The 16,513-nt window shown below is 47.3% G+C and overlaps 1 protein-coding gene across 4 annotated transcripts in view; it reads right to left on the bottom strand.

Moving 5' to 3' along the window:
• Window positions 1-1,273: 1,273 nt before the first annotated feature.
• RALGAPA2 (Ral GTPase activating protein catalytic subunit alpha 2) overlaps window positions 1,274-16,513 on the bottom strand; it is a 154,574-nt gene continuing 139,334 nt past the window's right edge. Inside the window, exons 39-40 of one of the 4 annotated variants that reach the window (XM_044442948.1) lie at window positions 10,488-10,527; window positions 3,621-8,510 (exon numbers count right to left, since the gene is read on the bottom strand). In XM_044442948.1, coding sequence (XP_044298883.1) covers window positions 10,523-10,527 — 5 coding nt within the window. In that variant the 3' untranslated portion in view covers window positions 3,621-8,510; window positions 10,488-10,522. Of the gene's footprint in view, window positions 8,511-10,487; window positions 10,528-12,628; window positions 16,229-16,513 lie in introns of those variants that run through there. The other 3 variants (XM_044442950.1, XM_044442946.1, XM_044442947.1) reach the window with 3 other exon arrangements.

Below are 16,513 nucleotides of genomic sequence, written 5' to 3'. Positions count from 1 at the left end.
CATCGGCTATATTGATTTTTATGTGTCTGTCTTGGTTTTTACCTTTATAGGGGTTGGGAAGGGATCTGTTAAATTGCACCCGCAAGCAGTAAGCAGTATCTGCTTGTAGAGAGTCAGTTACTAAAGTCAGTGCTTCAGGGTTACAAAACCAGCTTCAAAGCACGCCGAGGCAAGGAGATGGAGGTCGCATGGTCTGGGAATTTGGGGGGATCACCCTTGCCTCCAACACGCAGCTGCTCAGAGCGTGTGGCTGGGGGAAAAAGCAGCACGGGGTTCCCATTAGCAAGTGGTGGTACATTACCTGGGGGGGGGGGGGGAAGGAAAGGACACTGGCAAAGGTTGCAGTCCTCTGGATGCCCTGAAATCAGTAGGCTTAAATACACAGAATTAATGCATTTGGCCCCTTGGCCAGCTACTTCACTTTCCACAACGCCAGCAAGCTTCCCAGCGCTGGCAGTGGCCGTTTTCCCAGGAGTGCTTCCCCGCCACAGTCTAGCGCGCAGGCCCCAGGAGTCCCACTCATTCCATTCCTCCAAATGCCGCCTCACAATTCTGGGACACTTGGGCAGCAATATCAGGATCGACTCTGGCGTTGATGCTGAAGCAGGGATGGCGAGTGGATTATGAACAGGCACAGGTAACGAATTAAAAAGCTACAGACACTGAAGAGCAACTGGACGTTCTCTGTTGTGGTCCCTGTATCCCCTGCGGACAAGAAGCTAACTCTCTGGAAGGAAGGCCTGTCAGGGAATCCCTTCATCGAGGTATGTAGCCAGTGCTTTTTTTGTCATAGAACACACTGGAACGGAGTTCCGGCACCTTTTTTCGACAGATTTTCCAAGCTTTAAAAGTAACTTTTGAAAATTTGATCTTTGGTCCACGTGGATTTGAATCGCCCTGTCGAGCATAGCAGGTCTGCGGCAAAATCATTAAAACGGTGCATGCGGGCTGCTTGTGAGTCGAGTCCGATGCGTGGGAACTTCGTCCGCGCTGGTTGTGATGGCGCTGCTCGGCTTGTGGCTGGTTGTGTGTGTGCTTACTGCGGGCAGCGACCGTTATGTTTCGTTACACAACTGATGTGTGTGGGTGTGTGTACAGTGATTGACTACGTGCGAAAGGTAGATAATTTCATGAGTTCCGGCACCATTTTTCTTACAAAAAAAGCACTGTACGGAGCAATCCACTGGGGACACACACACCTTCCAAAAAAGTCCAGAACTACTTACTAAGAATAAAGGAATCGCCATAGACACAAAAACAGGTAGACTCTAAATTAAAACATTCGGAGGATTTACGGGTGGTTTTCTTTAACAAAGACTTCTGAAGTGCTGCCACTGCGGCATACAGCTTGATTTGTAGAAAATCCTTCCATGTTAAGATAAACGTTTGGGCATTGTATTTTACAGTTACAGATTACATTTGAATGGGAAGCAGACAACACACAAGCCATTCCTCCTCGGACACACAGACTCTTTCAAGTCCACTTAAGACATCAATGAAAAGTTAGCGATTGGATGTCCAAAGTCTTACTATCCAACACATCTCAAAACTCTGAACACATATTTAGAAGGACTGGGGAGAGGACAGAATCTCCGTTCTAGAAAGCCAGCAATAGCTTGCTAAAAATGGCAGCCCTTGGCCCGGGCCAAGCTGCTGACTAATGTCGGAGTAAGTGCTGCGTTTGCCAAAATGCATTGAGGTTGTGGGCTCCAAACGAGCAGATATTTCGCATGCTACCAGTTTCTAACATGGTTATTCTGAAATATGGTTGGTTTTATTGTAGTTTAATGTGTGCCCAAGTCTTGGAACAAATAATGCCCTTATTACTGAGTGGTTTTGGGAAAACAAAGCTTTTAGGGAAGTTTACATGCTTCATTGAGACTTGGTCATACTTAGATGACCCCAAGGAAACCAATTATACTTCTTAACATTTTCCTGGGTTTAATCTAAGTATGACCAACTCTGGATCAAACCCTTTGGGAAAAACGCTATATTTCTCAGTCTTCAAGGATACTTTCACTTTGAAATTATGGCTATACGCATAGAAGTGGTTTGAAATGCATTACATCACCTTATTAAATTAAATCACAACAATTTTTCAATTTTTTTCCTCCACACCAGTACAAAAAGAGATCCGCTATCTGCTAGAATCACTGGGTGCCTCGCTTACAGAACAATTTTCCCATCACCAAATTAAGTGCAATAAATTCACTGTCATAAAAACAGCAGACAGAAAACTGAGCAATCCACATCGAAACAGCGCATGGCAACTTCAGCCTTTAGCGAAGAGGCAACAGTTTGACAGAAATGCCTGAGAACAGAGGACTGGTTCCTGCAGTGATCTCGGAGTCTTCCAAGTCGGATATTCGGAAGCATGGCCTGTATGCGGACGGGGTCAGCCATGTGGACCTGTGCCGCCGAAATATCTGGGCTTCATCCACACAGTTTCAGGTCCACAGAAGGTTTGGAAATGAAGCTGCCTGGCCCCTAGCATGCAGACGATAGAGATATGCAGTTCATACAGGCTGCAAGACTGGAGAGCTGTTCTAAACAATGCGCCCAAAGCCGCCCTTTCTTAGATTATACTGAAATATCAGGGCCTGGTTGCGGAGGGCATCTAAGCTCCATCTTGCCCTGCAGAATATATGAAAGGCGTGTTAGAACTGTGGGCTGCTGTAGACTGACTTCACGATAAGCCCAATCCACATTTTCTCAGCTGGCCGACTGAATAACCATTTTGTACCGATCCGATTAATCGGGCTGCTTGGCTCATCACGCCGTAAAGGGGCGACTCACTTTGGTCCAATTTTATCGCAAAGGAAAGAACTCTTGAGTTGGCGTGTGCCGTTTTTAACTTACACAGAGGAAAATTTAATAGTTCGTATATCTTTAATGTAAATTAATGATTTTGACCAAGCAACTTAAAATCTGGGTTCTGTGGTTTTATTCAACCATCAGTGTTTCTCCAAAATAAGTCGCTCAGAAGAGTTACTGAATACTCTTGATATTTTGCAAGAATGGCCTTTTGAAATAAATAATAGAAAAAACAGCATATTTGAAGAAAAGCACAAAGCACTCATATTTTAGGAATCTGGGCAAAATTCTGCCAAAGATAAGTACTTTTTAGTCCTACTGATTTAAATCCATCGGGTGCTTATCTTCCCATTGGCATCAGTAGGACTTAAATGTATTTTATTTTGCATAACTTGGACACTCCATAAGTAAACTTTCATTTACTACATTTTAAATTATAATAAAATTATAAATGCCACAATCAGGAAATTAGTTTTCAGTTATCATTCTGCGTCTTCTTTCCGTGAGGTGTGATAACAGCTAGAGTAAAACTAAGTAAGTTATCACAGTAGGTAAGCTCGCAGAACAAAAACTCTTGCCTTCATTGCTCCATCAGCAGAAATTATCAAGTAAAGGGCATATTGCATACTTCAAATAATCAGTTTGAAACTTAAGGAACCATGATTCAAAGGAGAAAGGACTTTGGTATGTAGTCTCCCAAAGCCACCAGTTCCAATGCAATGATAAATGAGTTAGCGCAAGAAGAGGTTTTGTTTAAGAGCACGTCTCCCCAGGTGTCTTCAGCTTGGAAAATGCTTTAATCCGAGGATTTGCTGAGAGCGCTGGCAGAGCGACGCAGCTTCCCGGAGAGCTTGCTTTTGGTGGCACTTAGTGTTGGTGACATCCGCTCTGCTGACACCGTCCCTGCGCGTGACGTAAGATCAGTGCTCAAACTTGCATTGAGGCAGCCTAAAAAGAAGAAAAGGACAGCTTGTTAGAAACAACCACCGTGCATCTGCAGAGGGTTCAGAACACTATGGGTGGCATATTCCTTGCAGCATATCCAAGATCTCCTAATAACAACCAGACAAGGTTGTGGTCATACTGGGCTGTGCTACCTGCGTGGCCATCTTTGTTGGTCATCTTCTGCAGGACAAAGGAGCGAGGGAAATTGGAATGAACTGCGGTTGTGTGTAGCTGGGACAATGCAATGCACAGGCGCGCTCTGGGCAAACCTGCGGTTCCACATGTCTGCTGCCCACAAAACAGCACTTGCTTGGTGATGGAGCTGGGCTGCGCCTACAGAAACATCACACAGCCTTTTAGGACTGTACCACTTCAGAGTGCCGGTGGGGAATGCCTGTTTACCCAAGTAAAAATATTTCGTACGTACGGAGCCAGTCAGCATGCGAGCAGGACAGCAGTGGGGTGGTTCCAACGCACATGTGCGTCTTTTGATCAGTCACCATCTGAGACAGGCAGCCGAGCGGTGGAAGTCCCGAGGGGAACCCTGGCGACAGTGTGGCATTGTGAACTAACCCTGCTTTGACCCTCTCTCCCCGAGACCTCTGCTGACGGGCAGATTGCTGTGACTCCTGGAGCCACTCTGGAGCTGTGGCGAAGAGGGGCCTCCTCGCTGCGTCTTCCACTTGGCTGCAACCCTGTCGCACGTTTTAAAAATGGGGAACCGGATGTTCGGACTGGGATTGGTAAAACTGCGCAACTAGTAGTGATTCCGCATGTCACAATCACACAAAATTGCACCGCCTTCCTTCTGAGGACCTTTAGAACACACAGGGCCACTTAGAAAGCTTTTAAGAATGCCGAGGGGCTGGGGGGGGGGGTCCTTGCCTGCAGGCTGTGGGCAGGAAAGCCCAAGTGTGGCCTGCAACGTTGCACTAAAATAATATACAGGCCACACTGTTGGTTGCATCTTAATCTTTGTTGCCATTTCCTTGTTTTCAAGCAGGTGGAAAAAATCTGCAGGGAAAGAGCTCCTCCCATACAAAAGAGCTTTCCGACACCGGCCAACGAGGTCAAAGGAAGTGGCTGCTGGGTGACTTTGTTGCTCGGAGTACACACAGCAATTGCGCTGTGTTGTTTCACCACACCTTCCAACCGGGGAGGTGTGGGGAAGCACCCAAGAGAGCAGTGACGATCATCGAGGGGTTGCTTAGCATGCAACACTGGCTATTATGCTAGAGTAACAGGCAGACCGTTTGGTAGAAGCTGCTGCACGTGTGATGCAATTCCTCGGAAAGCAACCGTTCGCGCCCAGGGAAGCGTCAGCAGGGAAGGCGGCAAAGCTTCGCCCGGGGCACACGAGCCAGGGGTGCATGGCGCTGCTTCTCCCATCTGCCCGAGGGGCACACCGCCTGCGTCCGGGTGGGCAGAAGCAAGCTGCTTGCCGCGTTTATCCTTGGAGCAGAGGCAGGTGCCAGGTGAAATGTACCAAAGCACGCAGCGCCTTAACCAGCTGTCCTGAGGAACGACTCCTCCACTGCCCCTGCAACGTTACAAGCCCAAGATGAGGCTTGAACCTCTCGTCCGCACGGCCGTTCCACCTATGAATGGCTGGCCAGTCCCTCCGCTGTGCAGGTGCGTTTAAGTTGCGGCACAGCTCACTCTCCTGGCAGTTGAGAGACCCTCTAAGCCTGATGCTAGAAGGTCGGTGACTGTTTTCGATACTAGGAATGTTTTAAGGTGACAGCTGGAGTGATGCGGCATTTATGGGGACATGCTCCCAAGTCTGGCTCTCCCTTCCCTTTCGGAGCTTCATGTCACGCGCTGATTCTCTGAAGGAAACATCAGTGTCCGAGTCGATATTGCTGTTTTACGCAAGGCCCCGTTCCGTCATTTCCCTAAGACGTGTGGCACAGTCTGGGGCTATGTCCTCGGACGTGAATTCCACTGTGTTCTGTCGGGCCGAAGCACACAAAGCTGTTCGAGGATCGCAGGCTGTCCTTCTTCTCAGTGCTTCTCTCCAAAGCGAGAGGAGATGTTTAGAGAGCGTATGCATGGATTGCTCCCTAGCACAATTATAATCAATGCTCCAAGGAGCAGAGAGGTGCATGCTGCAATCGGGCACGGCTGTTGCTGCTGCGGCTCCAGCCCGTCCCCGGGGAGTTTGGGTCATGCAAATGCCGTTTCATCAGCTCTTTCCTAGTAAAGAGCTTTTAAACCACGCCGCCCATCTGCTGCAACTCTCTCGGGTTCTTAATGCCTAACCAAACTTCTACAGACCGATTCCTCTGAGGAGAGAGAGGGAATGGTAAGGATCCCATCAGGAGAAGGAGGCTCTGGTGTGCACAGGGCAGAAAAAGGCAACCTGGAGCCATCGGGCATCCACTTCCTTTCCTCCTACAACGCAGCCACTGGTGACGGATGCTGGGAGGTGCAGGCCAAAACATCTGGACAGGCCGAAGTTATACAACTTCAAAGCCTCCATGTTTACCGCTGCACATTACGTATTTTTTCATTCATAATGACAAGTGGATGCAGTTTGGTCTATGCTCAAAATTAATGTCCTCAGCTATACTGGACTCGTTGCCTTGATGGAGTGCCCAGGATGGTTCAACCTGCTGTGAACCCTGGACGAGAAAGCAGACGGGCATTTGGAAAGTAGACATTAGTTGTAATGTTGCACCATCGGGCTACCCTCACGGTAGCAACAATTTATCATATGGATTTCTGAAAAAATCCTATAAATGGATAGTTGGATGCCTTTACTTCTGGGGGAAGATTATGAGCCTGGTGGCTGGACAGAATCACCAGGATCTTAAACCTTTTGAAACCCCAGGTAAACTATTTAGAGAACCCACTTCTAGCCTTGCAGCTTTTCCTTGTGCATCTGGGCGAGGCCCACAGCTGCTCAAGGGCTACAGGGGCGTCCTCCTCGCCCGCATTCCCAGATCTTCCTTTGCCAGTCAAGTGGAAGCCCCCAGCTGGCAGGCTGTGTCCCATCCCATGGCTAGCTCTGGATGGCTTGTTCACAGTGTTTCTCCATGGGAAACACTGTCTCCACCAGGCTCCAGACAGAGTAACTGCTGAGTGATCCACTGCTGGCTTTTGTCGTAAGAGGGAAAACACCGATAGATGCAATTAATAGCCATGCAATTTTTGGGGGAGGAAGTTGTGGAGTTGGAGAGATGTAGCAGGGATAAGGGATTAGAAGACCCTACACCAGGGGGCTGACCCAGTGGGCTCGATGTTTTCGATGATGGATGTTTGTAGTTTTCTTATTGTTTTTTTAGGATTATAATTTCACAAATAAAACTTTTTTTTTAAAGACCCTACAGCAGGTTCTCAATCCAGATCTCCTCTTCCCAGTTGTTTACTTCTTCAAAAATGCATGCAGCTGCACCTTCTGGCTGGGAACCTGCTGGTAGACCTACAATAAGGCATCTAGGGTGGCTTACTGGGTTTGGAGAGTAGGGGCATTCCCAACTGGTGGATCTGCTCTAGGCCTCAAGGGGGTAGACGGTTCCACTGGAAAGTGGTCGCCTGGAATTCTCCCTCCCTGGGGGTCTTCTGAGGGGAGATATGACAGCGCCCTACAAGTCTCAAAAGGCTGTCACAAAGAGGAGGGCCAGGGCCTCTTCTGGATCATTCCAGAGTTCATTCCAGGCTCAAGTTGCAGGAAGCCGGATTCCAGCTGGACATCAGGAAGAACTTCCCGGCTGTGAGAGCAGCACAACAGTGCGATGGAAGCCATGACCGAGGCGGGGGGGTGGGCTCTCCCACTCTGGAGGCACTGAAGATGCAACTGAGCAGCCAACCTTCTGAGGGATGGGCCTGGTGACCCTCTGGCCCCTTCCAACTCTCCACTCATGGTTCCACTCATGAGCAATCACTTCAGAAAAATCGTGGGGCGCCCGGCTGCATGCGGAGCGCTTTCCTAACGCTGCTCGAGTGTGGAGAGACGCTGGCCAAAAGTCCCCTTTCCCCGCGACCGGGAAGGGCATGTGCTAAATGGCTCGCAATGCCGCTGGAATATTTCACTCACGTCGCCATGCTTTCAAAGGGGTGTCGGCTGTTTCCACGTGCATCTGTCCCTCCATCACACGTGGTCCTGAGGGGACTCCTGTGCACTTATTGAACAGATCCTATTTTCCAGGTGCACTGTTTACTTCCCTATGCACCTCGCAGCTCTCATGGTGATCCGAAACTCTAATTCCCAGGCGCTAACCCAACCAGGCACCTTCAGATGTGGTGGATTCCAGATCTCTTCAGCCATCCTAGGAGAGCAAGTCCAAAACATCTGGGCAGCGGCAGGCTGGGGAAGACTGTGCACTCCTTTTTCAGGCAAGGGAAAGGTTTTAAGTGTTGGACTTGGCAGTGAGCTCAAGATATCCTGAAGACAACAATGGAAGTGAGCTCCGAAAGTCATTCTTTGTGAGGGCAGCCTGAAATGGAGAACTGTCCATTCCCCGTCCCAACTTTTCCAACTCAACTCCTTGTTCCATGATTCTATGGAAAAGCTAGCCAAATGTTATTGGCTAATCCACTTTTTATTGGAAGCCAAGTCCACTTTTTATTGGAAGGAATAACTCTGCATTAATTTTACTAAACTGAATGTGTGAAATATTACTAAAACTGGTGAAAGGTGAATCCCATCCAGTAGTCTAATTTAAGACGGGGGTCTCTGGGAACACCCTACTGGCAAGGGCTGGAAGTGCAGAGAAGTGGTTTGGCCTCCCCTAAAAGTTTTGTTTCTCCTAAAAGTAAAAAACAAAATATTCAGCTATATCAGCCTCTGAGAGATACTATTTTTTTTTAAAAAAACCTCACCAGCATTCACACTTAAATAAAATATTAAATGGGAAAAGTATACAGCAAACAAAAAATAGACGCGAAAATGCATGTTTGTTATGTGGAAGACACGGATGCTGGACAGAACTGGGAAGGTATCTTGATTTCCCCGAGGAGGCAAGAGGGAGGGTGTTTTACATTCTTGCATGCAAGCAAAGTGGCAGATGGTCAAAATAATGGTCAAAGTTTTTCCCCAAATGAGCAGGCTCAAGCAATAGTTACGCAAACAGCCGAAAGGAGCACCCCTGTAGATACTAAAAGCTATGCAATGCAGGCAGCCAAGCACGCATAAGATGGGACAACCACAACCGGATCTTTGCAATCGTCTGCACGAGCCATTCGAAGTTGCACATTCCACTGGCCGAAGCATCTCCTGCCAAGTGCGTTTAACTTTGCAATCAGTCCAAAAACTGGCTCTGAACAGATGTTGAGTGATGGAGAGAGAACAGCTTTGCAGAATGAGCAAATAACAGCAAATGCCTATTTATAAAGATATTATATTCATTTCCTTTGCAATCCACCTGACGCAAGTTTGAGTTACTTAAGATTTCCTTCTTCTCACACAGTTTGGAACTGATTCATATTTTATTTATGTATTTATTTATTAGAACATTTCTATTTTAGTTCACGTTAGAAAAAATAAACAGGGCAATGCCTTCCCACGAAATGGGCATCAGGAGTGTGAGAGCGGTCAGCACAAGCCATAGATTTAGAAGTACCTAAATAGCTTCTAAGAACATCCCTGGTACGAAATTGTTCCAGAACACCAACCATGCTCTTAGAAGAATGAAACAAATGGCTAGGAAGGAAGCAGCACTGATTTCAGTGCGGCCTTTTCCAAGTAATTTGCTCGAGATCAGAGTTTAAAAGGGTGAAACATTTAGTCCTAATGAACGCATCTGATGCTCAAATATTTCCCTTCCCTTGGGAAGAGCGGCTAACGTTAATGCCTACTAAAAGATCATCCAATCCTGAAACATAACTAACAAGGTAGAGGCACCTGCTGGTGGACGGATGATTCTCCACCACACCTGTGTGGCATCCTGGAGGCTACGGCTTAGCAGGGGCTGCCTCAAGCCGTTTATCTGTGAACTGGCTTTGTAAGAGTTAATTCGGCGTCTCGCCACCCGGCCAGCCGCAGACCCCTTCCAGGCAGCAGTGCTTTGCCGCCGGCCAACTTCCTTCCTTCCTTCCTTCCTTCCTTCCTTCCTTCCTTCCTTCCTTCCTTCCTCTCGGCAACGCACTGGAAATTACCCCAACAAGCAGAACCGAGCAAGCTCTGGGGTCACACCTGGCGTGTGTCCAGCCTGCTCTTCGGCGCTGAAGCTGCAGCCCCAGGTCGCCCGGCTGGGGCGGCGTGTGTTTTCCGTCCTTTGTCTCCTCTTTCCTCCCCCAGCTGTTCCATTCAGAGGCCCAAGCTCAGCAATCTGCCCTTCCCAGAAAAGGAGCCCCTTATTAAGCCGAGCTAACTCGGGCAGCCCGCACAGCACGCGCCGCTCCTTATCGACACCATCTCAAGATCCTATTCCATGGTGCTTAGGGAACAAAAAAGCGAATGCACTTAACTCCCATTGGCTCCGCTGCCCCAATTCAGACAAAAGTGCAAAGCAACAAAGACATTTCCGCCACGGCAGGTGCGAGTGTCAGATTTTGCCCGAAGCAAACAGGAATAGAAGAAAGAAAGAAACACACAGAGAGAAAAAAGTGTTTTCCAGTGAAGCTTAAACATGCAGGGGCGAAGAATGCTTTTGGGGATGCCATGAGCAGGATGGATCTCCGAGCGCAGCCCCCCGGAGAAAAAGGAGGGCCGTTTCAGCTTTATGCAAGCGACAGAAGGAATCTGTTAGGAAATTGAGCGCGATGCCCATGTGAGAACCTCTTACCTTTCTCAATTACTGTAATGAGATCTTTACATATTTTAATCTAAAGGGAAAGAACACAAAATCAGGTAAATATGGGAACGGTGCACCTGCTGCTCTAATGGTAGGCTCACACACATTGCTCACACAGAGTCATCGATGGAAAAAACAGGCGTCGTGTGAGTTAACGCGAACTCTACTTTCAGCGCCTGTCCTCTGGAAACAAAACTAATGAACATTAGCACCATTAACAAGCAAGATGTAGGTGGGAAATTACTCTGGCAACGCTCCCTGCTCCCCACTTGACTGTTGGTTGAGAAACAAGAGGGAGAAAAACGTTAGTGGAAAAATCGCCACCATGGCCTCTCCCATCCCGTGCGGCGGATGCATTACGCCCGTGACGAATCGTAACACACAAATTCTACCGCTCGGAGGAAATTCTCCCTGGTTTGACACTTATCAGCTGTACACACCTATCTGTGTAATAGTCTGCGATAGTCGGAGTGAGCGCTAAAAATAACTCAATGCTCAGTGATTTCGATCTTTCACAAACACAGACTTTCATTTAAAGCAAACTTTGTACATGAAGAGTCGATTATGCCAGTCCTTCATCAGCTGCATTGGCTCCCAGTTCCAGTCTGGGCCTAGTTCAAAGAAAATTTTAGTTAATTTAATTTTATATTTTGTTATCACTTATTTATTTAATTTCAGTTGTTAATTTATTGGTTGTATTTGGTCATGTTGTTAAGTTTTATATAATTTGTACTATGTGAGATCTTTAAATAATTTACTAATTGTATTGTTTTTATCCATTTTATTGATTGCATTGATATGCTGCTTTCAGCATTTGTAACCCGTTCAGAGATGCCTCAGGTTATGGGGTAGCACAGAAGTAGAATTAAACAAAATATATAGCTCTATATAGGTATGGCATTCCTAAAGAAGCAAAAAGTAATTTGTGTACCAGCATAACCTGATTTGGATGGAAAACTGTGGACACTTTGATTTATTCTCCAATTTTATGTGTTCAGGTATTAAGGTCTTAGGTGAGATGCTAAATCAGGAGAATGTGATTTCGCTGAACCTGGGATACTGGTCTTGTTGTTGGATCGAAGGCCAGCCAGTTAAAGCCATCTGCTAGGGAGAAGTCGGGGATCTAAAAAGTCACGTATTTCATGATTTCCAGGTCCATAAATTTTGTGGCCCCCAAATACTTGCCCCTAAAGAGTTACGATAGGATTTTTCCCCACAGCAAAAATCAGCACGGAAAGGCCCATAAGTCTGTGTGAAATTGCTGTTTCCAAATCTTGATTTTAATTTGCTTTATGACACAGGATTGTAAGATGTCTGCAAGGCCTGCTTGAATTAGGAGACAGAGCAAAAACTGGGGGTAAATGTTGGAGGAAAGAAGTACCAATCGCGAAAGAAAGAGCTGCCCAAGCCACTGTAGGTAAACTGATCAGTCAAGGATCCAATAAAGAAATGAATGAATCTGATTCTCTTGTCCAGGGAATTGGCGAGACACGTGTTGACTCAAGGGGTTGAGCCTTGAATTCAGCTGCTTTAACAGAAGGACTGCAGAACAAAAGCACATTCTTTCTCCTCAAGGTGCATGGCTTCCCGCCACCCAACAATATAGTACAGTAACGAGCAGCAGCAACAATAATAAATAGGTCTGTTCTTTTCTGTCCCAATGAAAGAGTTTATGGTCACACAACATAAACATACAATAAAACCCACACAGCTAAAATTAGTATGTCAGCAAAGGCATAAATAGAAAACAACACTGACTATATGGATCCATCCACCCATCTAGCCAGGTTGGAGTCAGTGCAGCGCAGGGCCTCAAGGATGGTGCCAGATTGCAGGGGAAGCCGTATGGGGCGAGACTGAGGGAACTGGGTCTCTTCAGCCTGGAGAAGAGGAGACTCTGAAGGGATCTGTTGGCGACATGCAGGTACAGGAGGGGGTGTCACATGGAGGTGGGTAGAGACCGTTCACCCCTGCAGTGGAGGGCAGGATGTGTTCCAATGGAGCATAGCTCAGGGAACCCAGGTTCAACTCGAATGCCAGGAAGTACTTCCTGACAGTTAGGACCCCGAGGGTGTGGAATGGGCTTCCACGGGAGGTCGTTGAGGCCCCATCAGTGCCGGGGGTCAGACTAGATGGCCCGGGAGACCCCTTCTGACTCGCGCTGTTTCTATGTTTCTATGTTCTATCTATGTTGATTTTTTTAATCAGGAGTTTGGGATTTAAGATTCCATGCTTGGTCAAAAATAGTTTTAGAATTGGTAGAAAAGGTCAGGATAAAATGGGAAGGTTCCACTTACCACAAATTCCTGTTTCTGAGTGGTGCAGGTAGCAGAACTTAATTGCAGGCAATCTACTCCCTCAAGGAAGAAGTCAGAGATCACTTCAGCTCTCCAGATCACATAACAGAGGTGCTACAGCCCTTCGTATGAAACTCCAGGAAGACACACCCCATAGTGCCTTGTGCTGAGAGCTGAATCGTACGAGGAAGATGCTGAGGCCAGGGCCGTCTCAGCGCATGGGCCTGAGGGGCACTTGCCCGTGGGCCCCATACTAACCTGTGTATGTCAACCCTTCAACGCACCTTGTATCATGTATGATACATACTGATCAAAGGCGTATAGTTACTTCACTAGTGGCTAATTTCTTTTCTGCTTCTGATTTTGTTGGAAGTGCCAATCAAATGAATATATGTTTAATTTTATCGACCATTTACATTTTTATTCCTGTGAGTAGTTGTCGTAGGGGCCCCGGTACACTGCTTTGCCCGGGGCCCATAATGCTGTTAAGGCGGCCCTGGTGGAGGCAGGGATAACATGACACAGACGTGGCCGCAGACGGAAGGCCAGGAGGTTTATGAACACTCCACATGTGATATACATGGGATGTGAGCGCGCTAAAAATGCTTCTTCCCATAGGTGAAGCTCAGGTATTTTCCGTGGGTTCGTCAGAATGGAACAGGCACAAAGCCCCCAGGGAGGCCTGGCCGTTCCAAGAAGTCTTGACTCTCAGGGGCCGGCATGATAGAGTCGAACATTTCCATCTTGAATGCAGCCTGGGGTCTAATAATGCCAGCACACCCGTGTTCTTCCTTGGCAATAAGAAAAATGCAGAACAGCGCTCGGGCTGCCGCCGCCGGCTTCATAAAGCGGACTCTGTGGCATCTTTACCCAGTAAGTGTTGAGTGGTGGCCATCAGACATTGGCGTTTGTCTTGCTCTGTCCAGAACTGGATCCCCAAGTGCTTGGCCAGCTCCACCCAGCACCATCTGCCACATGCTCGCTGCAACTGCATCCGTGGAGGACCAGATCCACTGATGGCCAACTGATCACTGGGGTGTGTGGCATCAACTGGAACATGACTTCTTGCTGTCTTAAAGTGGAAGAGGCTTGAGCTAGGCTCTTTTTTATTGGCTTAGTCACCTGGATTTGCATCTATTTAGTGTCTCGTGGCTTTGTCCACTAGTATTCCAAAGGGACGGTTGATTCTCGGCCTTCTTGTCCTTCCTGAATGTAGAAAGATTCTTCTTTGGACTTGGGTTTTCAGTGTCTTTGGTTTCCAGAATGGGTTCCAGTTAGTGACCAAAATCTTTACACCTAACAATGGTATGCTGACCAGTTTGGACTGCAACCTGGCATTCACACCACAGCTTTGTAGACAAATGTGACACCCGTCTGTGACAGTGATGGGCATGCAGTAATCAGCTGAACCCTATCAAGGGATGACTCTTCCGGAAAAGCTGCTGAGCGAGATACTTTCTTACCCTTGGCACCTAGAGAATATATGAATCTGCAGGCATGGTTTCCTCTGCCCATCAACAGGTGGCTTGAGCAAAGATGCAACTGGTGGTCAATGCTCTTGGTGATTTGTATATGGGTCTTTCTGAATGATTGAGAATTCTGCAATCCGTAAATATACCATGATGAAATATACCAGTAAATCAGAATGTACTGATTCTGCAATCAGTAAATATACCATGGTTAGTAATTTCTGATTGGGATCCAGACAGCTTTCTTCTTGGTCCCCCCTCTGTTGTGAGACCCTCTTAGTGGAAAGGCTGAACATTTTACTGCTGGAAAAAAAGTTTCACCCCGAGCTGCGCTAGTATGTCCTTTGCGAATGGAATATAGCTTGTGAATAGCATCCATATCTATTTAGATAATACCTGTGAAGTCAGTAGTAGTTGTAGTACATAGTAGAAAGCAAAGAGTAGTTTCCTGTACAGTTCACTCAAGTTGTTGGTGCCATGATTACTACGGATAGTAAGGATTACTAAGACGATGGCAAAGATGTTTACTTCTGTGGAGACTATTTTGTGCACACAGCTTTTTACAAATGCATATTAACCAACTGTGTACTCTTCAGCACTGGAGTAAAAGATCTGCCTTACTTGCTATCTTTAAATAAAGAACTGCAAGAAGAATATGAAGCAGGGACACGAACCACCCGACGGAGCTGAAGTGGCGCTAGCAGGAATGAAGCACTAAGAAAAGGGCTGTTTTCATTGCCTGGAATGACCCCGAGACATTTTCCCCCCTTCTGAGCAGCTGCTGCCTGGCCCTTTGGAGAAGTAATAATTCTATTTGTATCAGTCTGTTGCCATGGAAAGGACTGTGATTGCACACATTCACCTTTCTGGGCCTGGGAGATGGATAAGAATTGCAGTGGGGAGGTTGTGATATCTGGTTCAAATGATCCCCGAGAATCAATTCCACTAGGGGAAAATGAGTTTGTCTTTCATCAGTTGATGTAAAAACGTGTTCTCTGCTGAACTGCTACGTTTGCTCCAACTTAAATAATAGCTGGCAAGCCCGCTGACAAATTTTATGGAAACTCTAGAGTTACTAGTCGCAGCTACTTCAAGATGACTGAGATTTTCAGCTGAGATGACTCACTGGTTGCTGCGGATTTTGAGAAGATGCCTGTTCAAATTCAGGCTTTGTTAGAACTGAAAATGTACAACTGGCTGCACCAGGCGATCATAGCCAAACAAAAAACAAAACCAAACAAAACCCCAAAACCCAAAACCAAAAATAAACAAGCAAAAAACAACACCGTTTTGAAGGCTGGGTCACCAAAGCACAATGCGCTGAGCAGGTTTCGTGCTTTCTTGCATACTTGAAGGATGCTTTTTCTTTTCTTTGGCACGGAAGCGAAGGGACCACCGGCGAGGCCAGACTGCTGGCTGCGTGCCACAACATATAGTGACTTATGCTAGGGCTGCCTGAAAAGAGGGCAGTTTAAAACCTGGACAGAACAGGCAGGTGGAACCCTTGCGTGAGGAAGGCCAAGCTTGCCGCCTCGGGACCATTAGGGTTGGTCAGGACAAGGCGCACCAGCTCAGTCCACAAGGAGCTTCTACAGAGATGATCTTCTGCCCGAGGCAAAGGACAGGATGGCCTCCTGCCCCCCCTCCCCATCCGGAAATGAACCAGAGTGGCAATTACACCTCACTTTGACACTTGCTGCTCAGAATAGTGACCTCATTCTGAGTAAGAGCCCAGTGCAAGCCGCAGAAAAACAGTGAGTTGTGGGGCAGGAAGAGTCATCCACATTTTTGCCTCGGGCTTCCGCTGTCTGGGTTTGGCTCTAATCCAATGGAACAGGATATATGTGGAAGGCACGCATTCGCGTTCCGTGCCAGGGCAGATCCTGGGTCCAGTGGCATGAGGAAAGATGCTCTCACAACTCTGGTCTCTTCCACTGGAACCAGTGCAAGGTGGCGTGAAGGCAGCCTGGGAGAAAAAAGTGAAAGCAATGAGGAAGGCCTTGTTAACGCAAGCACAGCAGGGTGGAACGTGGTCCCTTCCGCACCAGTCATCCCTCCGCCATCCATTCCCACAGCATCGCTCTGTCTGTGTCAAGTTAAAGCACGTCACAACTTTGCCACCTTTCTCTTTGTCATAAGCACGTAATATCAAATAAATGGCTTGGTTGTAATTTCCAAATTTGTTGTTGTTGTTAGTTGCGAAGTCGTGTCCGACACATCGCGACCCCATGGATAACATTCCTCCAGGCCT

This window comes from Varanus komodoensis, unplaced genomic scaffold, assembly GCF_004798865.1.
Source record: "Varanus komodoensis strain SLA01 unplaced genomic scaffold, ASM479886v1 scaffold40, whole genome shotgun sequence".
NCBI lineage: Eukaryota > Metazoa > Chordata > Lepidosauria > Squamata > Varanidae > Varanus > Varanus komodoensis.
The sequence above is the reverse complement of the archived record's forward strand: the minus strand, read 5'-3'. Positions and strand labels throughout refer to the sequence as shown.